The sequence below is a fragment of the Castor canadensis genome, chromosome 10, assembly GCF_047511655.1.
Source record: "Castor canadensis chromosome 10, mCasCan1.hap1v2, whole genome shotgun sequence".
In the NCBI taxonomy this organism is placed as follows: domain Eukaryota; kingdom Metazoa; phylum Chordata; class Mammalia; order Rodentia; family Castoridae; genus Castor; species Castor canadensis.
Window position 1 is genome coordinate 140,204,289 of NC_133395.1, and position 27,205 is coordinate 140,231,493.

At 37.7% G+C, this 27,205-nt stretch overlaps 1 protein-coding gene across 3 annotated transcripts in view; it reads right to left on the reverse strand.

Annotated features, from left to right (window-relative positions):
• Positions 1-27,205, reverse strand: part of Rad18 (RAD18 E3 ubiquitin protein ligase) — a 98,521-nt gene that overhangs the window by 32,287 nt on the left and 39,029 nt on the right. For all 3 annotated transcript variants that reach the window (XM_074044303.1, XM_074044304.1, XM_074044305.1), the window contains exons 10-11: positions 15,575-15,709; positions 12,465-12,639 (exon numbers count right to left, since the gene is read on the reverse strand). In XM_074044303.1, coding sequence (XP_073900404.1) covers positions 12,465-12,639; positions 15,575-15,709 — 310 coding nt within the window. The remainder of the gene's footprint in view (positions 1-12,464; positions 12,640-15,574; positions 15,710-27,205) is intronic.

Sequence of the window (27,205 nt, forward strand, 5' to 3'; positions counted from 1 at the left end):
CCAAAACCTCAGCTTTGACTATCTGTAGGTCTCACAAATAGGATTTTGCTGGCTTCATGAAAATTCAAAAAAGTTCAACCTTATGCAAGTATAACCATGCCATGCCAACCAAAATTCAACACCACAATCACCATGCCAACACCATGACTAATGATTAAACATGACATACCCTGACGCAGAAAGGATCATTTGTTAAGCATGGAACTGCTAATCTGAAAAAGCATTTTAGATAAACAATTAGTAATCAAGTATGGAATTTTAAAACTCTCCTGATCAAGGAAATTGAAGGGCTTAAAAGTATCTTCACAGGGGATCACTATGCCATGATAATTCATGAATCTCATAAAACCAAACAATAACATTGCTACCTAGAATTGACTTTGAATGTCAACCAACAATAATTTATTATAAATCATCAAAAAGGTATTATAAAGAAGCTAATCAGATTATCCAATGAAACTGCATAGTAAGGTTTTTAAAACCCACAAGGTGCCAACATGAACTGAGAGTAAAAGGAACCCTTATCATTTAACAGCAAATATCCCTTGGCAGTGAGTACTGGAAAAAAAGATAAAACTACTTGTACTTTCTCACTGTTCTTGACAATCATTATTCAGATTACTTTTACAAGTATATATTCACTAATCAAAAACAGGGTAAGGGAAAAAGATGAGATATATTGTAAACTGTGCATGCTTTCTCTTATGTTAAACTGTAACGGCTTGGCCACAACATTTATTTATTTATTTTTTGCATTTTTAAAAGGTTTCATTGTGGCACTTTTCATATATGTGCATAAAGTACTTTGATCATATTCACCACCCCTTCACCTTTCCCCCTCCCACTGGTAACCACCCCCAACAGTTCCCATTTTACACTCCTATCAATCATTTTGGAGAGAACATGCAAGAATTGTCTTTCACAGTCTGGGTCATTTCATTTAACATGATGATCTTTAGTCCCATCCATTTTCCTGCAGTCAACATCATTTCATTCTTCTTTATAGCTCAGTAATATTCCACAGTGTTTGTGGGTGTGTAGAGATATTTACAAAAAAAAAAAAAAAAAATATATATATATATATATATATATATATATATATATATCACATTACATTTTCTCTATCTTTTCATTGGTTGATGGGCATTTAAGCTGATTCCATAGTTTGGCTGTTGTGATTAATGCTGTATAAACATGGGCATGCAGATATCGACTGTATGCTGACCTAACTGCTTCAGATATATTGGGCCACATCTTTCATAAAGTCAAATAACTGTGTAAAAAGTAAACACAAGCAAAAGAAGGCAGAGACAATGAAAATTATTCTTCCCTCATGCTAATTTTGTGAATCTTAACAAAGTATAAAGCAATAATGCATCTTACAGAATATATTAAGACATGGTTTTACTAATTTATACAAAAGAATGCAGTTGTATAAATTAGTAAAAGGAAAAAAGAACAGTTCAATAACTAAATTTACTACAATCCAGAAGCAGTGCCCAATCCTCACTGAAGAAATTAGTTTTGATGAGATTAGCTCCAATACTCAATACAGTCTTCAGATATTTCCATACGCATATTTGTCTTCATTTTGATGATGCAGGGCACTTAAAAAATAGATTAGCGATATGCCTCAGTAGTAGCGCTTGCCTAATACGCTCAAGGCCCTGGGTTCAATTTTCAGTGCTGCAAAAAGATTAATGAAGAACATTTTGCTTAAGAACAGGTTTATAATCCCAGAATAGTTGCAGTTAGTACAGAAAGTATGCAAGCACTCTACATCCAGTGTCTTCTATTGACACCCACATTAGTAAACATTAGCCAACACTTCGAAGGACGCAACATCAACGATATTACTACTAAGGAGAGTCAGCACTTCATCATCTCTCTTAAGTCTTTACCTGATGCCCTTTTTCTGCTCCAGGATCCCACACAGAATCATTAATCTCCTCTAGACCATTTCTCAGACTTCCCTTGGTTTTAATGACCTAGACAGTTTTGTGAAGTACTGGTCAAATATTTTATAGAATGAGCCTCGATTTGAGTTTGTTCGATGTTTTTCCTCACAATCTGACTGAGATGGTGAGTTGTGGGAAGACAAGCACACATGCTGTCAACATGACATTATAGTTGATGCTGACCTTATCACTTAACTGAGGCAGTGCTTCTCGAGTTTCTCCACTGTGAAGGTGCTCATTCGTTTGGCACCCCTTCCTTCTTCGGAGCAGCCTACACTGAAGGAATGGGGGTTACACTGCTCCTCCTTGATGGGGGAGCATCCAGGTGAATTACTTGGAATTCCTCTGCACAGATTTGTCTGTTTTCCTTTGTTATGTTTTTGTCTGTATGAAATTAACTCATAGACACATTAGGTTAAAACAGCAATATTTATGTTATTACTTAAATCATTCTAGCTTTTGCCACTGGGAATGTTTTTGGTTGGTTCTTGCATGTCTTTGACATACATTAATTGTCATGTTTATGGTTTTCCAATGAATTTTCCTCCCTCTGTCCATCCTTACCTTTGCCTGTCTCCATTTTTCTTTCTTTTTGGACTTCCTGGCTTCCTGATACTGTAAAATCCTCCAGTCTCATCCTTCACACCCACCACCAGGCCTAGAAGCAGCCATTTCTCCAAGACTGGATGCCAAACATCACAAGTTCATATTAATGTCTCCAATTCTAATCCAGCACCACACAGAGAGGTTTAGCCTTACTTGTAACCTCTCCCTCCAACAGTCAGAAACCTGGCTCCCAACATATACCACCCATTTCAAGACAGGAACACATACTGATAACAGTAACAAAAACAACAACAACAAAAAAAAGCTCAATTTGCTAGGCTAAGCTACAGACGGGCAGAATTAGAGAAAAGTTTTCTGAAAGGATGCGTCTAGGAGAAACTTTAGCAAATATAAATTAGAAATACCAAAGCTCTACACATCAAGCAGCACAGGTAAGTGCATTTCAAGAAACAAAGCTGAATATTAAGGAAACACCTCCAGGCACTCAAAGAACACCTCATTCTGCACTTAACGTTTTCTACCTAAAGCCAAGAGATTTCTATTTAATATAAACTTCAGTTTGGGGATGGATTATTTGTATACACAAAGTGAAAAAGTAAATTGTTTCTCATCAACAAATACATTTTCTCCCTCAGTCTATGGATTCATTTGGCTCAGAGCTTTCTAGATAATCTGTCCCTTTGTCCCCAGATGCTTTCTTGCCTGTAACTTCTTCAACAGCCTCCAGATATCTCTATCTCTGCCCTTCCTGGCAGCAAGTGTGCACAGAGATAGATGTACACAAAGCTGAAGGGAGCTCTGGAAGGCTCACAAACATCCCTACCTTTTTTCAGGTTAGAGATCTAGGCTAAGGCCTGCAGAGCCCCATTTGTATTCATAAAGGGTCATAAAACCAAACCATGTTCCAGTCTTCAGTTGGTATCACTGCCTGGCATAGTCCATCAGCACCTGCCCCATACCCCTGTCCTTCCCCTCTGCAGGCCAGGCTTGACTTTCAGCTGTCAGCACCTTGCCTGAGGGTGATCTGTAGCTTATCGCCTGCTCTGGCTGCAAGCCCCAGGGAGCAGCCCCAAGTAAAGCTGACAGAATTTCTTTTGCCCCTTGTCATGTAACTCAGCCCCCAGTTTTCCTGGGAGTATTAAACAGCAGTCACTACTATCATGACATCTGGTTTGATATCAAGCACCCTCAAATGCTGTTGTCTTCCCTTTCTTGCCTCACTTTCCCACTCCTCTATGATGTTCATTTCTTCTTCCAAATAAACCACTTCCACTCAAATCCTTGTCTCGGCTAACTCAGCCATTCCATCAACCGCATATTTCTACTGCTTTGAGAATGTGAAAAGCTACTTGTTCACAGCGGCATATCAATATGGAGAACAGAGGCTCTGTTGTCAATCAAGGATGAGTTCAAATTTTGGTTTTGCCACACACTACTTGTACAACACTAAGAAAGTTATCTGACTACTTTGACCTTTCACTTCCGCACATCTGGGGACTTGATGACATATCACCTGAGATACTCCAAACACTTGAGTACCATCTGTAAAGGCTCGCCACCTCTGTGCCTGGTTAACAAGGTGCAATGTAACTTAAGTATTACAGGACACTTTTGCCCAGAAGAGAAAGGTTATGGACTATTTTACTTTGATTCCAAAAGCTTCCTGAAAGACCCATCTGCCTTCAATATGGAACATCAAAGAACATACCCAGGACTCTGTGAACCTTTCATCTCAAAATCCTTACCTTGCTGCATTTACCATTCCCAAACTACTAGGTTTACTCAGTCCTCACTCTGACCCATACCAAACAAACGACTGCCTGAAGCCAAACCTCACAATCTCACTCCACACCCCACATGTGCCCTTCTAACCAGGCTGATGGACCTGGGGATCCATGTTCCTTAGATGAGTATCTCACAGGCAGGGTTTTCCTTAGGATTACCTCCATCATTTTCTAGTTTCCTCACAACTTAGGAAAGTCTAGAATTTAACTTTACCTTTTCTCAAAAAAGGGAATCAAGATTTTTCATATGTTTTTGTTTTTCTCTCTAGGTCTTAAGTTTTCTGCATAGCTCTTTAAGAAATGACTAAAAAGAAACAAAAGTTATAGCAAACATGGCAAACGTATGGTCAACAGAGTTGATGAGCCCTTTGTCCAAGAATCTGGCACGCTGTGTCTATGTCTGTGTGGGACTCCCTCCACAAATAGGTGGCTGCTAACTTAGCATCAGAGAAGAGATGACTTTTTGCCCGAAACTGTGAAAGATTACTCATTCCTGTCTTAACTGACTCAGGTTCTTGTATGACCAACCCTCATCCCTCCAGGAAGGCTCACTTAGGTTAGATAGGACTACAAACTTGACCACAAAGTGGAGAAATTAGTAGGTATTTATAAGTGCTGTACCAAAGCACAGATAATCCTGTCGGGTAGGTTCTGAATAGGCTGACCAAGACAAATGAAAACCATATTCACCATCCTAGGTAGACCCCTGGGTACCACTTCTTTTTACCAATAAATCCCAAGCACAAATCTTTTCTTTTAGAAAGTTTCCTAAGCTGTAGAAAGTTGGCTCTTTCTCTTTAAAGTATAAAAAGCAAAATTCTTTCATTATGGACAATGATTCTTCTCAGAAGCTTTTAAAATTGTAATAATTTCAAGTGTACAAAAAGAACCTTCTGCCCTTCACCCAGATTTTCCAGCTATTAATATTCTGCCACTTATTGCTCTCTGAATGCATGTATTATTTCTTCAACCATTGAGAACGTGTGAGTTTCTTAACAACAAGTCCATTTAGCTACATAACCACACAGTTTCAAAATCAAACTGAGTAACAGTATCTAATCTAGAGGACTCATTCATATTTCTCCAGGTATGCCAAAAGATAGTGCCTCTTTTTGAACTTTTTTTTTTTTTTTTTGCCTAGAAGTATTTATAGAAATATTTTTTTCAAGATAATGTTAAAGATGCTTCCGAGACACAGCACGACTGCCACTCATTCCTGTGTGAAGACAGCGCTTCCTCCCCGGTCATCGCCAACAGCACCTTTTCTTCCAATTTGGCCCTCCGTAGAAAAGCAGTGTCCTCAGCTTGCCCAAACCTGGCAAACAACAGCATTCTCTTCTTCATTAATAAGAACAATAAGTTAATTTACAGAAATCTGGAAAGTCTCTTCAACTGCGGAAATCATCCAGCAAGAAGCTGTACAAAAATCTAAAACTCTTAGTAATTTATCATCTGTGTCCAGGTTGGCAAGAGACAATCAAATAATATTAACAAATTAGATTCTAAAAGAAGTACGTAGGAGTGAAGGATTAAGTTAGCAATAAAAGCACTCTTTCATAATAATGATTTGGACTGGACATACTTATTGAATCTTAAAATGATTCTTAGTTGTCAGTCTGCCAAACAATGGAAGCCTGAATACCGCCCTAGCACAAAGAAAAACAACCTTTTTATTCAACAAGGTAACAGATCTACATTCTGTATGACAGCAAGACTGCATGAAAGAAAAACAACTCACCATGTGTTTCCACTCATGTTAGGCCTACAACAGCTTGACTTTTCCCTTACAAAAAGTATTCTAAAATAGTACACAAAATAAACAAAATAGTATGGTCCTCCTGTTTAGAAAAGCCTATGTATCTATTCACCCATGTCTATCCTTGGAAGGACATATTTATGAAAGTGTTAGCACCAAGTTATCTCCAGCTGATAAAATTATGTTTTATTCTTTTCATGCAGTCTTTCTATTTTTTCACAACAGACACACTTAAAGTATAATTTTAAAAGTACTTTAGAAAACAGGATTTTACAATGAAATCAACAAAAAGAACAAGAATTAAAAATGGACATTTTTAACTAAAAATGCAAGGGATAATTCTTCAATGTATGAGAAATAAGTAGAATTTTAGGTTTATTTATGACCTGCAATGACCAAGTAGTAAAAGAATACTCAGATCATTTAACCAGCTACTATCCTTGTCAAAAAACAAGATTATACAATATTAGGGTTGCAAAAGAACGCCCCATCAACCTTCCATCTGATGCCTGAGTACAATGGAAAATAAAAGTCTAACAAGGTAAATGAAGACGAAATGCCTCTGCCATGCTACGACTCTATTAAAGGAATGTGGTTTAGATTGGCCCTTTCTCACTCTGAATTCTGTGGTGATAGTAACGCTGGTCAAGTGAGTACATTTCTTGATTATTTAACTTTTTAGGTTTTGGGGGGTTTTTTTTGGTGAGGACATGGATAAATTATAATCTTTTTTTTCTCATTTATTCATATGTGCACACATTGTTTGGGCCATTTCTCCCCCCTACCCCCCTCTCCACTTTCAAGCAGAATCTGTTCTGCCCTTATCTCTAATTTTGTTAAAGAGAGAGTATAAACAATAATAAGAAAGACAAAGCATTGTTGCTAGTTGAGATAAGGATAGCTATACAGGGAGATTCCTAGCATTGCTTCCATGTACATAGGTGTTACATTCTAAGTTGACTCATCTCTAACTAACCTTTTCTGTAGTTCCTGATCCCCTTCTCATATTGACCTCTGTTGCTTTAAGGTTCTGCATTAGTTCCTCTGCATTGAGGACAACAAATACTATCATGTTTTTTGGGTTTCTTACCTATCCCCATACCTCCCATGTGTGCTCTCACCTTATCATGTGACCAAAGTCCAACCACATTGCTGCATTTGCCCTAGATCTAAAGTCCACATATGAGGGAGAACATACAATTATTGGTCTTCTGAGCCTGACTAACCTTGCTCAGGATTTGAAGTCACTAAATACACAGGCACTAACCAACGGGTCACATATTTTATGGAAACCTTCTGCCAGGCTACCACTAATTAACATTATAAGCCATTTTATCCATTTCCAGTAAGGTAATGAAGACTACATTCAAGGTGAGTCAGGGACCTTATTCATAGTCAGACAACGCATTTCAAAAGCCTAAGATGATGCTGGTGGCAAGGGGAAGCCTTATCATATGTGCCAATGAGAGAGAAATGAGGTCAATTTAGCTATGAAGGCATACTTCACTCTCACTTAAGACTTTTAGTTTATACACATCCAGAGCATTCTTTTAAGCTCATGGAGACAAGTGTTTTAGTTTGGGGTTATTTATTGTTGTTGTTGTTGTTGTTATTGTTGCTGTCGTTTGGTGGTACTGGGGTTTTATTCAGGGCTTCATGCTTGCTGTGCAGATACTCTACCACTTGAGCCATGCCCCCACTCCTTTTTGTTTTAGTTATTTTCCAGATAGGGTCTCATGCTTTTTGATGGGGCTGATGTTAGACTATGATCCTTCTACACAGCTACATGGCTTCCCACATAGCTGGGATTACAGAAACACACTACCCACCATGCTTTTTCTTTGAGATAGGGTCTTGCTAACTTTTTTTGCCTAGGCTGGTCTCCAACCACGATCCTATCTCTACTGTGGGGAGCAGAGTATAAGAAGTCTAAGAGAACTTGACATAAGCACAGCTATGCCCAATAATCTGCAGGCTGAGTTGGCACAGCCACAGCCGCAGAAGGGGGCGAGGACAAAATACAGCACAGCTGCTTTTCCTAAGATGCTTACATTCAGAGAGTAGCAATGTCACACCATCCCTCCCTTCCCCCAGAACTGTTGCTCCACCGCTATGCTATATAATAAATTCGCTGCAGGTGGACGGTTATTGTGTTTCTCCACCCCAGCTTTCTGCACTGAGAACTCTATATTTAGGCTTTAAAAAACTACGCTAAAGAAAAGCTAGAGGAAACATGGGACAGTGCAAGTCTAAGGACCAAGACTTTAAGAGTTATGCTAATGCAGTTTTTAGGTTTTATTCAGGAACTTGAAAAGAAGTAAAGGAAAAGGAAAGAGTAAAAAAGAAGTAAACGCTGTTGTTGTGTCTCCATCTAAGCACCCAGCCCACCTGACCCAGCTTTCTGCATGTTTGTCTTTTATCTTTTGTCCTTTCTGCATCTCCCCACCGCCTCCAGTTAGGTTCGTAGGACAAGTTTGTGCAGGCCATGAGACTCTACCTCCTGAGTGGCTGAGATTACAAGTGTGAGCTACTATGACCAACCGAGATACAGGCTTTGAATAGTACTGCTGTCCAGGAATAAAAACATGGCCAAAATAAACTGGTTAAAGTATTCCTGACTCTTCATGTTTTGGCTCAGCAGCTGCACTACCAAGTTTTTCCATACCACCTCTTTCCCTCTGCACCACCACCAACACCAGGGTATACACTCTCAAAACCACTTCACTTGTCTCAAAAAATTTCATCTGAGGCACTGATGCCCATTTTGCAAACTGAACTCTTAAGCCTTCCTCAATCATGGCAAATGTGGCTAGAAGACAGGCAATGTCTGCTCAAGGAAGTATCTGAAAAACTGACATTTGAGGCCTGAACAACAGTCCCATGCCACAAATGAACACTCATGGCCACTGACATTTCTTCCATCAATTTGAAAAGACTTGGCTATTTCTCCTGCCTTTAGTTGATTACGTAAGAAACAAGCAATCCTTTGCACATAGCTCATTACCAAAATGTGTATCTTCATACACGTCTTCATCTTCATTCACTTCTGGTATCTTTTTTTCTAGGTCCTATAGAACATTTGATTGCTTTTTCAAGAAATAATAAAATTGTAGTTATTTATCCAATAATGAGTATACATCAAAATATCAAATTTACACCCTGCTGTTGTTTCTGTGCTTTTCTTAACACACAATAACTTTTTTATTTCATTATTTTGTTGACAACTCATAAAATGACCAACTAATATACATAATCCAGCTGAAATAACAACAGTGTAAGAAGTACATCCTGACTACAACAGGGCAGTCAGCAATTGTAAGATACTGACTAAACACACATCACAATTCCAGATGTTAAAATACAAAACAGTCAGGCATGGCGGCTCGTGCCTGTAACCTTAGCTACTTAGTAGGCTGAGATTGGGAGGATCAAATTTCAAGGCCAGCCTGGGCAAAAAGTTGGCAGAGCCCATCTCAACCAATAGCTAGGGGTGGTAGTGTGTGCCTGTCATCCCAGCTATGTGCAGGAAGCATAAATAGGAGAATAGTAGTCCAGGTTGCCTGGGGCATAAATGTGAGACTGTATTCAAAAAATATCTAAAGCAAAAAGGGCTGAGGGACATGACTCAAGTGGTAAAGCTCCTGTCTAGCAAATGCAAGGCCCTGAGTCCAAACACCAGTATTGCAATATACATAATACATACATATACATATGTACATTTAAAAAAAAAGAAAATGTCTTAAAAATCAATGCAATGAGGGCTGTGAAAGCATTCCTGTAATGTCCAGCCACAAGTCACATGTTTTCATTACTACTGAAGAAAATTTAATTGATTTGTTTTTACCAACGTGTTAACAGTAATCATATATTTACCAGAGACTCTCACATTTTATATCACATTTCATCTTCCCAAGAGATATGAGATATGGAGATGTGTGGAAACAGACTTCAGACAGAATCCAAAATCATCCTGTAGGATTTGACTGAAAGCCAATAGCTCAGTCTACTTCTCCTGCTACCCACAGCTTCCACTTGCCACATACGTAACTCCTTGACAATGTCCACATGACTCCATGGCAAAGTGGACTGTTCTGGGACAGAACCAACACCAGTGCTTAAGGCCCCTTCATTCTTACTTCCCTTTAGCCTTAGTTTCTAGGGCTTATTCAAGAAAGACTTGTCTTTCAAACCTAAAGATCTCAGACTGGCAGAGCAAATAAAAAAGGGGTATAAAAGAGAACCTGAATAAAATTTTAAAAATTCAAAGATTAACATATGTAATAGTAACAATGTGTGAATCGCTGCCTATTTACACTGGAGACATGAGTAACAGAGGAGACACCGCCCACTTTGTCAAGGAAAGCCTTGTCAATCCATGAGCACCACCATGGACACTGGGCTTCCAAAGTAAGCAAGCAAACTTAATGATGTTTTCCTTCTTCAAACTGCAATCAGAAACAACTCAAATGTCTCTAAAGTGATATATGAAAAGCTAAAATGCACCCCTAGAAGATAGAATATTTGGCTATAAAAAGAGTACTAGTATGTAATATTGAGCCATGATACAACCTGGTTGAACTTTAAAAACATTTATGCTATGTGAAGGAAGTCAGAGAGACCATGTACTGTACTGAGCCTGTTTATACAACATGCCAATCCATAGACAAAGATGATTAGTGGCTGTGTAGGTCTTAGGACACGGGATTCAAGGGAAAATGGAAAGAGAATGCTGATGGATACAGGGCTACTTTATGAGGTGATAAAAATACATTCACTTTGGTCCAATCTCCTTTACCATTTCTACTAAACCCAAAGACTGTCCACTGTTTGCTCCCTTAGTTCCTAAGGCATAGTCTACTTAAGAGCAACGGCATCTTCCTTTTTTAATCATCCTCTCACACAGTTGAGTGGTTCCAATAAATCTGAGACCAAGATTCTGAACTCATCCTGTTTCACATACTTTAGCCACCAGATAATCAGTTATTTGGCTAACATGTATTTTCCCTTTCATTAATTCCACTCCCACATCCAACCCATAAAAATGTCCTGATTCACTCTGGCATTCCAAAGCAGTTAAGCATTCAGGGACTATGATTAAAACCTAACTCTTACTCTCCCTGTCTACGATTATTCTCCATTTCTTCCTTCTAATCAAAGAAGATTGGTGCTTAAAAATTAGCACTGCCCACTGGACTTGCAGGAATGTCCAAATATAGTATAGAACAACTCAGGCTGCCCACAGTTAACTAGAAATACAATGTTCTTGACCCTGCAAACTTTTAGAAGGAGGTAAAAAGATTTTTCCCTACCTGATAACTGAATTCTATACAATTTGAAGCTGTTTCTCAGCAACCTCAGAAAAGCAGAAGGTCTTCAAGTAAAAAAAAATTCTTAATTTGATGGTTTGGGCTGACAAAATGTATCACTTAGAGCATTATTAATAATTTTTAAATGTATTAATGTCAAATATTACATACTTTCCAATATACATTCACAAATTCATGGCTGCTGACTGCATTTTAAATTAGTATAATTCATTCAGAAGGCAATGACCATACCCACCAGAAACTAAGTGATAGTAAAGGTAAGGAGTAATTCAATAGAAACGAATGGAAGAGCTTTATCGCACTACTGGGTACCTAAGCAGAGCACTGGAGAAAACACAGAGATCTAACAATCATTGACGGGGCCAGTCAACAGAATACTGCACCCATTAAAAATATCAGTTATAACACGAGGTAGAAGCAGACCAATATTTATGATTATAGGTTAAGAATCCCATATCTGAAATGCATAGGACTGGAAGTATTTCCAATTTTGGAGTTTTCCAGATTTTGGAATATTTGTATAGCCTTTAAAGGTTGAGCACCCCTACTCCAAACACCCAAAATCTGAATTAAATGCTCTATAATGTGCCATGACACATTTTAGAGCATTTGGAGCACTTCAGATTTCAAATTTAGGATGTTCAACCTGTAATATAAAGTGAAACACCAGAACATATAAATGGTGTGTGGCTTTGTGTGTGTGTGTGTTATGTGTCTGTGCATAAAGTGAATTAACCCTTTGTCAACTTTTTATAGTACATAATGTTTTAAAAATATCTTTTCAAAATGGTTTACCACTAAATCACTAATTTTAAAAAATAATTTATTCACTCAGTTTAATTTTTGCTGTTATAGTTGTTTTGTCTGTTAACCAAAGCCACACTCTGGTCACTGTACTACCCTCCCAGGTCCTGGTTTGCTGTCACTGTGAAGAAGACCCCACAACAAACAGAGACTGAAATGGAAAAAGACAGATGAACTGCACCCTGCCTAAAAACTCTCTTGTAGTTATTTCTGTCTACACGCACGGGAATTAGGAATTTAAAATACTCAGCTACTCCCTGTTTCTTACCTGTTGCATGAATCTGATGCTGATGACAGAAGATCTGCTTCTTGAATATCAGTGCAACTAGAAGTGTCATCAAGTCCCTCAGGCTCCAATTGCCCTGGGGAGCCCACCTGTGACTGCAGAAAGTGACTTGTTACCAAGGTCATGCCTGAGAATTCCATTTTATCATCTTCCTGTCCTAAAAAGGAAAACAGAAATGTAAAAAGGGGAAAGGAAAAGAAAAATTGAGGTTAAAATCTACAACCTCTATATACCTATTACTTCTGTAACACTTACTATTTATACTTAGCAAAACAGAAGTACATCTAACACCGGTCCCAAAACTCTAGTGACAGCCAGAGAACAAGAATCAACCCTACAATGCTGCTACCTAATTATACTGTCCACTTATATTTTTCTAAGATTAATTAATTTAAAAATAAATTACCTTTTAAATCAGAAGGGGAGGCTCAAGTGATAAGAGTGCTTGACTAGCACGCACAAGACTCTGGGTTCAATACCCAGTACCAGATTTAAAAAAAAAAAAAAAAGTTGGAAAACCTTGTAATTCTAAGGAATACCTGTGTACATCACAGATGGGAACACTGACAAGTACAACAAAAGACTAAATATTCAACAAATAAAAAAACCACAATAATTGTCACTATTTCATGATAGTGAATCTACAGACACTTTCCTGAACCTGTTAAATAAAACTTATTTACTATAGAAAAGGAAAACTAATCAAACATAATAATATTTCTGTACATCCTTTGTCACATCCTCAGTTTTGAAATCTCTTCTTACAGATAAAGATGAAGAGGCAGGGAAGCCTCACAGTGTTTGCAAGAATGTGGCACATAAGCATGGCCAAGTGTCTGCAAACATGAGTGAAAAACTACGATCTGTGAAAGGTTCTTCAGCACCCAGGATTCCCCTTTTCAGTGTGCTTCTGGACTCTGCTGTAGCAAAACACAAAAACCTATTTGAAGAACAAACAAAAAGCAAAAGAACTGGGGGTGTGGCTCAAGTGGTACAATGCTTGCTTAGCAGTTTCAAGGCCCTAAATTCAATTCCCAGTACCACCAAAAAAATAGTTCTACTAATGTATGATGTTATACAGAACTCATCTTTTCAATCTGTGTCTGTCTTTCTCTCTCACACTCCCCACTTCTCTGAAACACAGCAATCTAATAGTAGCAATCACCTATGAAGTCCCATGCTATGAGTATTTACATTATAGTCATACATAATAAGAGCCCTAAGCATAAGCAACCAATTATCTTCAAGGTAATAAGCTAATAAACAAATAATGTTCTCTTAGGGGGAACTACTAGGAGAATTTCTTAAGAGCTAAACTAGTGTCTAAGAATATCCTTTAAGAACTACATGAACAAATTCAAGTTGTTCAAAAACCATGAGGCTTATCCTGCCACAGCAACCTACTAAAGATACCAGGAGAATTAAGGAAAATAGTAAGAAATACAACAGTAACCTAAAAGAGTAAAATACTCAGGAATCAGTATAGCCAAGGAGATAAAAAGCCTTGTATTACTAAAAGCTAGAAAATTGCTAAGAGAAATTAAAGCAAGTATAAAGTGGAAAAATATCCCATGTTTGTGAACTGGAAGGCAACATTGTTAAGATGTTAATGCTACTCAAAGCAACCTGTAAATTAAGCCTGGAGCAGTGGCTCACACCTGTAATGCTAGCTACTCAGGAGGCAGAGATCAGGAAGATCATGGCTTGAGGCAGTCCAAACAAAAAGTTCAAGGGACCCCATCGTAACCAAAAAAAAAAAAAAGCTGGGCATAGGGCATAGTAGTCACATGCCTGTCATCCCACCTACACAGTAAGTGTCAACAGGAAGATCATGGCTCAGGCCAGCCTAGGCATAATAACTAAAGCAAAAGGACTGGGGATGTGATTCAAGTGGTAGAGTACCTGCCTGGCAAGCACAAGGCCCTGAGTTCAAATCCCACAATAACATACCAAATCACACCTACAGCCTCAACAATCTGGTGGTTTCTCAAGTAAAGCATGGAACTACCACGTGAGCCAGAAATTCCATACCTAGGCAAATATCCAAGAGTGAAAGCAGGAACTTGAACAAGTATTTGAAAACCAGTGCTCACAGCAATATTATTCACAACAGCCCAAAATGGCTGAAATACCTCTGGCAAATGGATAAATGAAACGTGGTCCATACCTTCTATGGAGCATTATTTAGTCATATAAAGTAATGAAATTTTAATGTTTGTACAATCGATGGACAATGAAAACATTATTCTTAGAGAAATAAGCAAATACCATACAATTACACTTACACAAGGTACCTAGAGAAGGAAAACGAATACACATAGAGAGCAGAATAGACACTACCAGAGCTGTGCAGGAGAAGAGAAGGGAGAGGAATTCTGTAGTGAGTGCAGAGTATGGGCTGGGGATAATGAAAAGGTTTTAAGTATAGACAGTGGTAGTACTCAATGAGTACAGACGATGGTAGCACTGCCTATGAATTATTTATTGTATATTTATGAATGATTAAAAAGATATATATCATGTTATGTGTATTTTATTACAATAAAGGAAAAAATGATAAAGCATTTTCTTGTGTACTTCTCCCCATTAGAACAGATTTTGTTGTGTTCACTGGCCCTAAGCATTGGCAACAGAAATGCAGTATTCATGTCAAATTTTAGGATGGATCAAAATTAAGCAGTGTACCATGCACATGGGCACAAGAAGTGCATTAGCTCTAGACTGCTCAGTAGAACTCTGCATCTAAAGGAAACACCAGTGTTCCACAACAAAAATAATCTTATTCCTTTAGCAGGATAACTTAGGATCTCCAGCAATAAATCCTACACCTAGAAAATATCCTCAAGCCCAAACATCTAAGGAACTTATGATTTTTCATTAACTGAAAAGATAAACCTTAGAGACTGTTTCTTCAGGACATTCTTCCAATCACTTTTCCCAGAATAATAAACCTAGTTTATATTCAACAAATACTACATTAAGTTTACCTAAAAATACTTTTTCCCTAAAAACTTCAAAGTAAATTCCTTTGGTTTTATTTTATCATATTAAACAATGAAATTTATCATATCTGTTTTTAATAAGTCTCTTACCCATGCATACAGATAACAGCTTTTCTGTAGATTCATCAGTTTTCATTACTTTGCCTTTTGATATTCTACCAATTTTCTTGTATCCTTTTTTGGCCTGATTCACCAGAAGCTGAAATTCATTCTGATGTTTTTTACCTGAAGTTAAAAAGATGTCATTAAACGCAGGACTGGGAAGTGAACCATCCACGACTGACCAAGTTTGAGTGTGAACATTGTCCTTAGAACCAGCCCAATTTAAAAACTGCCAAGCAGAAGAAATAGAGGTCATAGAAGAGGTCATGGAAGTTCTCCCCTCCTCTTTCCTCAGATACAAACATGGAAACGTGGTATCCCTAGTTTGCTGCTTTACATTTCCACCGAACCCCACACTTTGGAGAGGTTTCAATGAAGCAGGAAAGATGCTTTCCTAAAGGCACCCCAAAGAAGCTTTTCACAAGGGTACAAAGACACAGTAATGAACATAAAAGAAGCCTCTAGAAAAGTGGAGTTGTAATGAAGAATACCCACTCCAAGTCTCCTTTTTGTCTTCACATCTCTTGCCAATTTCCCAAAGGAACCCTTTTAACATTTTACGACATCCCCTCACCAACTTCTTCTATATTGGGATATTATAGCACCAATCTTTACTACTTCAACACCTGTGAACATATATCTCCCGGACCTCAAGGTCACCATTATTAACATACATTAATAATGTACTCAATAATGAGTGCCCAGACACTTACAGCATGAACTTGAGGACATGTATTTGTAATTCTGAACCATGAGCCAAGCAGCTGAGGCTGCAGCTGACTTAGGAGTAGCTTCAGGTCACGGTTCAAATTAACACCAAAAATCCTATCAAAAGTTTTAGAAAGCATCCTAACAGTGGTTAAAGCGCAGTTTTGGGAATGTGACGACACAACAGCCGACAGGTACTCTTTAGCCCTTGCTTTCTTCCACTATTTTGGGAGCACAATTAAGAGATGTAGGGAACATACTGGACGTGGAGGAAAATGTGTGCTTCAATTGAAAACTTCACGGTCTCTGGAGTGGAGCTACCCTTCCAGAATTCCAGCCGTTCACTGTCTTGGAGCCATGCACTGTCTTACAGTGCAACTCTGCAAGTTTTACATAACTGACAGCAATGAAAAATAATTATCTATACACACTCATCACAATCCCCCCTAGTGGAGGTTCAACTGACTTCTCTCCCCCACTAAGGAAGAAGCCAGTTTTGCCTCCATTTGCACATTCATTTCAATATTCCTCATCTACCTCAAACCGAGCAAGGCATGATGGATCAGCAATCAGATACAGTAGGATCCTAGCTCAAACCAAGCCTGGGCAAAGTTAGCAAGAGACCCTTTCTAAAAAACAAACAAAAAGCAAAAGGACCAGTAGCACGGCTCAAATCCTGAGTTCAATCCACAGTATCTCTGAAACAAACAAACAAACAAACAAATCCCAAAGAAAAAAACACATGCATTCATTTTATATACAGGAGAAATAATTTTACTTGCTTTTGAAAACTACCCTTTAACATAGGGAAAGAGGCTGGGCACAAATGCTTGCGCCTATAATCCCAGCTACTTGGGAGGCAGAGGAAGAGATAGGGACAATCACAGTTCAAGACCAGCCCTGGCAAGAAGCTAGTGAGACCTCCATCTCAATTAATAAAATAGGCACAGTAGCAAATACCTATAATCCCAGCTACAAGGGAAGTCATAGGAGAATCTCAGTCTGAGGCTGGCCCCAAGTAAAAAATGTGATACCTTGCCTGAAAAACAACTAAAGCAAAAGGGCTGAGGGTGTTGCTCAAGTGATACAGCGCCTGCCTACCAAGCACAAGGCCCTGAGTTCAAACCAGTACAGCCAAAAAAAGCACATGAATAAATGAATGAATACTAAATTATAAAACACAACAAAGAAAGGAGAAGGTGGATCCTTGTTTGATCACTGATAGTAAAGACATTCAGGAGAGACTACTTCTAATTCCAATGATTTATGCAACAGTTTATGTGTAAAAATTCCCAGTGAAACTTACAGGGAGGGTTGTAGGATATCTAGTAAATTTTAAATTACAAAATAGTTAAGTTTTCAGCAAAATAAATTATAAGCTGGCTATAAAGATTACTGGAAAAAAATCATCTCTTTAGAAACAGGTAAGATTTTCTGAGAATCTCTGAGAAATGGTTTATAAATGAAATAATGAAATAAAAAGACTAAAGTTTCAGCAAAAGAAATTATAAATTGGCCCTAACGATTACTAGAAAGAGCCCTTTAGAAACGGGAGTTTCTGTATAGAAGAACAGAAGGACACTAAGCAATTACTTTCAAGTTCTATTTAACTCCATGCATGTTAAGAATTATCTTGTACTTTTTTTCTTTTTTGCAGTGTTAGGGATTGAACACAGGGCTCACACATGCTAGGCAAGAGCTCTACCCTCTTGCATGAATTTTTTTTTTTTTGAGATAGGTTCTCATTAACTTTGCTCAGGTTGGCGTCAAATTCAAGATCCTCCTGTCTCTGCCTCCTGAGTAGCAGGGATTACAGGTCCAGTTTACTTTGTACTTCTTCAGCTCCCCAGACCAAATGGCATACCACTATCATCATCATGTAGTTTCTATTAGGCGAGGATAACACAGTACTACAGAATCTGCACAGTCAGTCACTTGGTCAGTATAGACCACTTTCCTTTCCCACCCCATCCCCTCCAGGTCACCAGAAAATACAGGTTTGTGGATTTAAGATTTACTCAAGAAATTTGCTAAAGTAATCACACTAACAGTTAAGGAGACTTAATGACTATCCCCTGAAGCAATATAATCCCCCACTTATAAGCGATTTTTTTCTTGTTTAAATCTAATTACCCCACAGCTAGGCTGGAAACCAAAACTAAATGGCAGCCACTGCTCTGGCATGGGCCCAAGGAGTCCAATATCACTCCTTAAAAAATGAATAATGCAAAACAGATCATGACTCAAAAAACTGTTCTCACTCATCTCTTCACCTCATTTTAGGAGATGTGCCACTTGGCAAGGAGTAAGTACTCTGGTTTCTAAACTCTCAGTTCTGCTGGTTATACATCTCGAATTTACCTCTTAAAAGTTTTAAGTGGCTCAGCTTATTGTGGGAGCTGGTGACTAAGTCGACACTCAACCAGTTCAAATTTGTGAAGTTTCTCCAAAACAACCCTTGAACACTTTCTCATCTTCCTTCAAACCTCCAACACTGCCTCGTCTTAGTTGGCCTCACAGGACTCTGAGAAATAAACTCTCATTCTAGCAGGAAGTGTCTTTTTCCAACCAGCACCACATCTTGTCTGTGCACATGTGTTCCCTCTTCCTTGGCCTTACCATGAGATGCCCGCCCTTGCTGTCATTAAAGGCCAACCCCTAACTTAGGCTCTGGACTCCATCATGAAGACCTCTCAGATACAGACCAGTTTTGAAACCAAGAATATGAACTATGAAAACAACCTAGTAAGTTCAGACTAGCTTTTTTTTCTTTTAATGAAATAAGGAACAGAATAGAGTACCTAAGTGCATTAAAAAGGGAAAAGGTAAATAATATTTTGTGAAACTTTCATTTCAATAATGTGTATGGACAAAGTAGTACTGGTATGAAATGCATCTCTTCCAATGGATTGCATTCAAGTCTGAAAAATCACTTGAGTTAAGCCCCTCCCAATTTAACAACCAACTTAAAAAAAAAAAAAACTTCCCTCACTCAATACCTATCTCCAGATACAACCTCATTTCCTACTCTGATACAAAACACTCCCCCAAAGAACTGTCTACCTCTTCCTCCAATTTGGACCCAATCAGCTCTAAGTGCTCCTGACACCTCCTGTCAATGAAAACCACCTCCTCCCAATGAAACCCTTCTAGAGGAAAACATTCAGGTCAAGGTCTGCTGCCTTCAAGCTGTGGAATCTACTGGTCTCTTGTTACTATCTCTTATATAACTTTCCACAGCAACATTTGGCATTCAACTCATGATTTCTTCTTTCTTAAAAAACTCTCTTTTCCTGGATTTTCTGAAACCATATTTGCAACCTTACCCATATTATACATTCCAAAACAACAGGTTGCAAGGTGCAGTGTGGCCAAAAATCCCTAAGACTCCTTCACGGGTAGAAGAGATAAATAAAACTGATTGTAATCATAGTAAAATGTGATCGTCCCTCTTTCAATCTGTTGACATATGCAGTGACGGTGCAATAGCAATGTGCATGAAATTGCTGGTACCTTAGCATACATCAAGGAAATAACAAGGAATTATACCACCTCATCATATTCCTCACAGCCATGCATTCACCATTTAAAAGAGTTCAGTGTCACTTAAGTTTTTGATGAGGGGCTGGGTAGCTCACTGGTAGAGCACATGCTTAGCATGTGTGAGGCTCAGCAAAATATATAGATACATACATACATATATATCTCAATAGAATAGTAAAAAATATTCTCAATTTTATTAAATTTTGGACTGAGTACATTTTTTCTAAAAATCTCTGTGATGAAATAAGAACTACAAAGAAAGCGTCTCTGAGGCATACCAAAGTACAGAGAGCACCTGTCTGATCTGTGAGCTAAAGTAGCCACTTATTTAACAGGACACCATGTTTAACTGAAAGAACAAAGTATGGTTATTCAGACGTGGACGTCTGGCACACATATTCTCAAATATGAGTGATGGAAATATGTCATTTTAAGGAAAATAAATGACAACATTTGCTTTCAAAGATAAAATTAGAACTTTTAGGTAAAAATCAGAATGTTGGGTAAGTTGTATTCACTACGATGATCTTGACAGCTTCTTAATATCTCACTTTTCACAGGAGATTGGTAGTAGTATTAAAGAACACCTTTTTAAAAAAACTTATATAATATAAATTAAATCATTTGCAGATTAAAAAATCTATTGAATGTACAAAACAGACTAGTAGTAGATTTTTAATGTAACAGAATATAAAAACCTCATTAATATGATCTCAAATCCCATTGTTACTAACTCTTCTGAAATAACATTTAAGTTTTATTGTAGTATCAAAAAAATCCACAATTTCCTGAGAAATCTAAAAAATATACCGTTTTTCCAATCATCCTTCTGTGTGAGGCTAGACATTTTTCATACACATTAACCAGAACAACATATTGCAAAGTTTAAGTGCCCCAATATGAGAATTGAGCTGTCTTCTACTGAGTCAGATATTAAAGATTTCTAAAAATTGGCATTTTCTTCTTCCTAAAACTTTTAAATCAGACTTGCTAATATATAATTCACACTCAATAACTTATTAAAGTGAATAATTTGATGAGTATTTTTAAATGTAGTCATGTAACTACTAAAAAACTCTTGAAAAGGAAGAGTTACATCATGCAAAAGAGTTCTTTCACAACCCTTTGCCATCAGTCCCTCTTGTAACTCAATCCTCAGATCCTTGGTAACACCAATATGTTTCTGTCACTACATTTTTACCATTTCTAGAATTTTACATAAATGGAATCATACAGGATTGCTATCATGCTAGTTTGGCTTTTCTCTTACCATATTACTTCTGAGATTCAGCCATTTGTTTCAGATGCCTAAGTTCATTCTTTTTTTATTGCTGGGTCCCATTCTACTGTACGTGGACACATCGTGTTGTGTTTACAGATGCTTGCAACATATCCTGGCCAGCACTTAGTTTTAATCCTTTTTAATCCTTTTTCAAGTAAGTGTGTAATATTATTTCATTGTCACTTTAATTTGTATTTTACTAAAGACAAATGACTAAGAAAACTACATCTTTTTCATGTATTTTGATATTTGAGTATCTCTTTTGATGAAGAATCTGTATAAATTTTCGCCTTTTTAAAAACATGGCATATACCTTTCTTACTGAGTTTTAAGAGTTCTTTATATAATATAAATGAGTACTTGTCAAATACAAGTTTTACAAATATTTTTTAACTCTGTGGCCTGTTTCTTCATTTTCTTAAGTGTCTTTCCAAGAACATGTGTCTTTAATTTTCATGATATCTAATTTATCAAATTTTGCTTTTATGATTCATTCTATTTGTGGAGACAATCATGTCATCTATGGTTTGAAAGTTGTATTTCTTTCTTTCAATTCTACGCATTGTTTATTTTTCTTTCTTGCCTTATTACACTGGCTTGGACCTATGTACAATGCTGAATAACAGTGCTAAAAATTGACATATACACCATGTTCCCAGTAGAAGAAAGCAATCATAATTTTACCATTCAACTATTACATTAGTTTTAGGTTCTGCATGCATAGCCTTTATAAGATTGAAGAAACTAGAGCACACTTTGAGCTTTTACTATTAGTAGGTGTGCAATTTTGTCAACTACTTACTTAAGTCTATTTAAAGGGTTATTTGCTATCTCTGTCCTCACACTGGATTTTATTTTGTTCAGAGCACGGCAAGCTATGGAATCAACAGTCACTTCAAAGCTTGCTTTCAAATGTTATTAGGATAATCAAGAGAATGAGAAAGAACTCAACAATAAGAAAATGAATAACCCAATTTTAAAAATAAAAATCCAAACACCTGACCAAAGAAGATATACATGTGACAAACAAGTATACCAACAGAAACTCAACTATGTAATTAAGGAATTGCAAATTAAGATACCACTACATACCTACAAGAATGACAAAAATCTAAAGCACCGATAACATCAACTGTTGGTGAGAATACAAAACACCACCAACTCTCACTGATTGCTGAATCAGTGCAAAATGGTACAACCACTTTGGAAGACAATTTGGAAGTTTCTTATAAAACTAAGACTACCATACCACCAAGCAATCATACTCCTTTGTATTAACTTAAAAAATTGAAAATATATGTCCACACAAAAAACCTGCACACAACCATTTATAGAAACTTTACTCATAATTGCCAAAACTCAGAAACAATCAAGATATCCTTTAGAGCTGGGTGCAATGGCTCAAGCATGTTATTCTAACTATTCGGGAGGCAGAAATGGCAAGGACTACAATTCGAGGCCAGCCTGGACAAAAAGTTCACAAGACTGTATCTCAACAAATGGCTGATCATGGTGATGCATGCTTGTCATCCCAGCTACAGAGGGAAATACAAATAGGAGGATCAAAGTCTAGGCCAGCCCAGGCATTAAACAAGACCTTAACTCACAACCAGAGTAAAAAGGACTAACAGGTGGCTCAAGTAGTGCAAGACCCTGAGTTCAATCCCCAGTACCCCCCCCCAACAAACACAAAGACGTCCTTTAGTATGTGAATGGATTAACTGTGGATACGTGCAGACAATGGAATATTACTTAGTGCTCTGCCCTCAGAGCAGGGGCTGGGAGTATAGCTCAAAGTGAGAGGCATGACCAGGCTGGGGTGAAGCTCGGTGGTGGAGCAATTGCTTAGCTTATGCAAAGCCCTGGGTTTGGTCCCTAGTCCCACAAGGAGAAAAAAAAGTGAGCCAACTGCAAGAAGACATGGAAGAAACTTAAATGCCTATTATTAAGGAAAAGACACCAAAATGAAGTCTTTATACTATATGATTTCAACTATGTGACATTCTGGAAAAGTCAAAGCTATGGAAACTAAAAAGTTTCATTGGCTGCCAGGAATTAGAGAGGAGGGAAGGACGAATAGGCAGAGAACATAGGATTTCCAGGGCAGCAAAACTATTCTGCATGATACTGTAATGGCTGACACATGACAAAACCCATAGAATACATAACACCGACAGTAAACACTAACGTAAGTGATGGATTTTATGATAATGGCATGTCAATGTAGGTTCACTGATGGTAACAAGAGAGTGCACCACTCTGATACCAAACATTAACAGTGGTGAAACCTTTGCATATACAGGGGAGGGGGAACATAGGAACTTTGTATTTTCCACTCAATTTTGCTATGAACCTACAAGTGCTTTTAAAAAAATGATGAAGTTTCTTTTTAAAAAATTGTTTTTGTTAGGGAAGATTAGAACAACCTTTAGTCTACAGTTGGGAGTGAGCTAATAAAAGCCCACGGGCCAAATCTAACCTCAGAACTATTTTTTTTTTTGGTCTCAAAGAATAAGTTAACAGGATCCTTCTACAGGCTCTTTAGAGCTGTCTTCTCTCTGAAGTTCCCTTCTTTCTGGTACTGTCCCACAAAGGACGCCTGACTCTAAGAACTTTGATGCCCATCTCAACTTAGTCACCAGGTTCCTCCTCATGTGCCTTAAATGACCACTGGAACTCTAGAGTTTACCGTCTTACTTGTTCTCTCTCAGCAAGCCACAGTACTGTGGATCATTATTTTTACACATTTCATCTGGTCTTCCAGTTGTTTTGTTTGTTTTAATGGAAGAGAGTAAACCAAGTCTCTGTTATTACATCTCTGCTAAGAGTAGAAATATACACTTATTTTTAATAAGTTAATTATCTTTTAAGGTTTCTTGGTTTTAATTTCTTTGACCCATGAGTTATTTGGAACTATGTTGTTCAGCTTCCAAATATTTAACCATTTTTTCCCAAGGGCTTTGCTACTGACTTCTAACTTAACCTTACAGAGAACATACTCTGTACACTAAAGAACACTCAAGGTGAACCCTCAGCAGATATGCAGGGGTTCTCTCTCTGAGTTACTCTCTCCTCTGCATGCTCCCTCCTACAAACTTAGCGGCTTTGGTCTCTCTGGTCTCTCAGCTTTCTCCTGAACCCAGAATCTCCAGGCTATGCCTGGAATCACCCTCTGCCTCCCCCTCACACACACACACACACACACCTGCTCTACAGTCTAGAAACACTGTTACAAGGCTCCACCCCTTTTCCCCCATCTCTCAGAGAATCTCGCCCTTCGTGGCCCAACAGCTAAGGTCTTGTACATATGTTTTGCCCATTTTTGGTTGTTTCAGGCAGCAGGGTAAACCAGGTTCTTGTTATTATATCTTGGCCAGAAGCAGAAGTCCTCTAAGTTCTAACTGGTAATGTGGTACATATCAATATATATGACCCACCCAAAGGCTCTCTGGTGTCCTTGATAATCTTTCAGAGTAGAGAGGCTTGGCAAGCCTGGAATGGAGCCTTTTCATTTATTTCCTCAGCACTCTCCTTCCAGATAATTTCACATAGAGTCATAACTTTAATTATTATCTGTAACCATAACACATTGCTTTTACTTTTTTTAGTTAGGTAGACTCATGCATTCATGCCCAATTCTCCTTTCCACCACACAGCAAAACAGATTCCAATTCCCTTTCCCATCTACAATCCACCCCTGGTCTCCATCTCAGTAAATTGCACTAGTGTTTTTCCTGTTGCTTAAACAAAAATGTAGGGGCCATTCTTGATTCCCCTTTCAATTGTCCCCTATGTTAAGCTCATTAGCAAATACTATTGGTTCTTCTTCAGAAGTCTGCCTTGAACTGCCCATTTGACTTCTATCTACATAGCTACCCATCTCAACGAGGCCATATCCCTGTCCTAATTTACTGTAGAAACCTGACTTCATCCATTTCCATTTCCACCTTTCCTCACATATCACATCAGCTTCTTGAAGAGGCCTTCCCTGACCATCATATCTAAATAGCAGCTCCTCTACTTTACCCCTGCTTTTTGTTTCTTCTCAGTACTGACCACTATACATTTTACTCATTTGGTTACTATCTGACTATCCCATTAGAATGTAAACTCCATGTGGGTAGATAGTCTCTATGTGGGTAGTTTGCTTCCTGTTACATATTGTCTGAGATGCAGTAATTGGTGAGCAATATATAATTTCCTTGCTAAAGAAGCTACAAACTGGTTTTCTAAATGTTTCTTGCCCTTCTAATTTATTGTCTACATAAAAGATATCACTATCTTTTAGTGACACCACCTGCTTTGTTTCTACCTGTTATCTCTGCTCTTAATACTCTCTGCCTGGAATATTCTTTCTCCAGCTCTTTGCCTCTTTATTTTTATGTAATTTTAATCAAGACTTTTCTCAAATATTAACTCCTCAAGAAAAGCCTTTTCCTGACTACCTTATCACCCTAGTTTCTATCAAATTATTCTTTTGTTTTCTTTATAGCATTTTCCATTTAAAATTGTGTTATCACTGCTTATTATTTATCTGTCTGCTACTAAAATGCAAGCTCTACAAGAGGAGAGACACTGTATATCTTTTTTACTACTACACACCTACACCTAAAACATGAGCTGTCACACAGAATAGATGCCCAGTATTTGTTAAGTTAATATATGGCCTAATAAAAGAACAAAGGAAAAAGCTAAACTATGTTAAAAGGATTTGCTGGGCTAGAGATGTAGTTCAGTGATAGAATGGTGGTCTAGTAAAGTGAGACCCTTGGTTTTTCTCCCCAGCACTGGGAGAAAAAAAGGCCTGCCTCACCCATAGCCAAACTATGGAAAAATCCCAAATGCCCTAAAACTGGTAAATGGATTAAGAAAATTTCATTATTTGGCCATAAAGAAGAATGAACTTTTGTCATTCATAGGCAATGGATAGACCTGGACAGCATCATGTTAAGTGAAATAAGCAAGGTTCAGAAAGACAAAAGCTACATTCTCCCTCATGTGTGGAAGACAGATCCAAATACCAGTATTATCTTACATGTACATATATGTATGTATAAGCATGTTACAGAACATGTTTCCAAATGTGAGACTGTTAAAGGAGACTAAGGAAGGAGGAAAAAAAGAAAAGAATGATGACGGATAATACTGAAATACATCACATCGGTGCGAGAACGATGCACAACAAAACACACTGAAAGTTGTTGAACAATCCAGGGTAGGGTAAAAGGATGAGTCATGGTGGGGGGTAGGTTGATTAAAGTACAATCTATTTACAAGTAAAATACCAAGACAAAATTCCCGTTGAACAAAGAACAGACACTTAAACAATGAAGATAAGGAATGTAAAATAGGCCATGTTAAGGCAAGGACTCTTGTGGGAGGGAAGGGTAAATGAAGAGGGTAAAGGAGGGTGAATATGGTTGAGGTACTTTCTATACATGTATGAATACGGAACATTGAAACCAATAGAAGTTATTTTAAGAAGCGGAATGGAATAAGAGGGAGAACAATGAAAGGGATGATCCAAACCAAGGTACGATATATGTATATATGGAAATGTCACAACGACATCCACTGTATAATATAATAATAAAAACATTTCAAAAAAAAAAAAAGGACTGCCTCCTTAACAAGATTAAGCTGATGCTCCCAGGAAATTTTTAAGAGATACCCAAAGTACTTACTGAAAGATTTTTGTTTTGTGGTTTTGTTTTCTTCTTTTTATTTCTGGCAGAGTATAAAAATATTTTATGAAGATAGAGAGCATAAAGATCCAAAAATGCATCTGCCAGGGCAGTGAGGGAACAGTAACTTTCCATCAGACCTTAACATCTGGTAAACCTGAGTTTAACTTTTGGCTCTGCCTCAACTAGACATAAGGGCAATTTACCTTATGTTCCCGGTCTCAATTTCTCCCACCATAAGATGGGATAATACTTGCTTCATGGAATTATTGGGAAGATTTTAAAAATAACATACATATTATGTTATGACCTCCTGGTACAGAATATACACTCAACAACCATGACTTTACTATACTGCATTTTGTTTGAAAAAGAAACAAAGCAATCAACAATAAATAAATA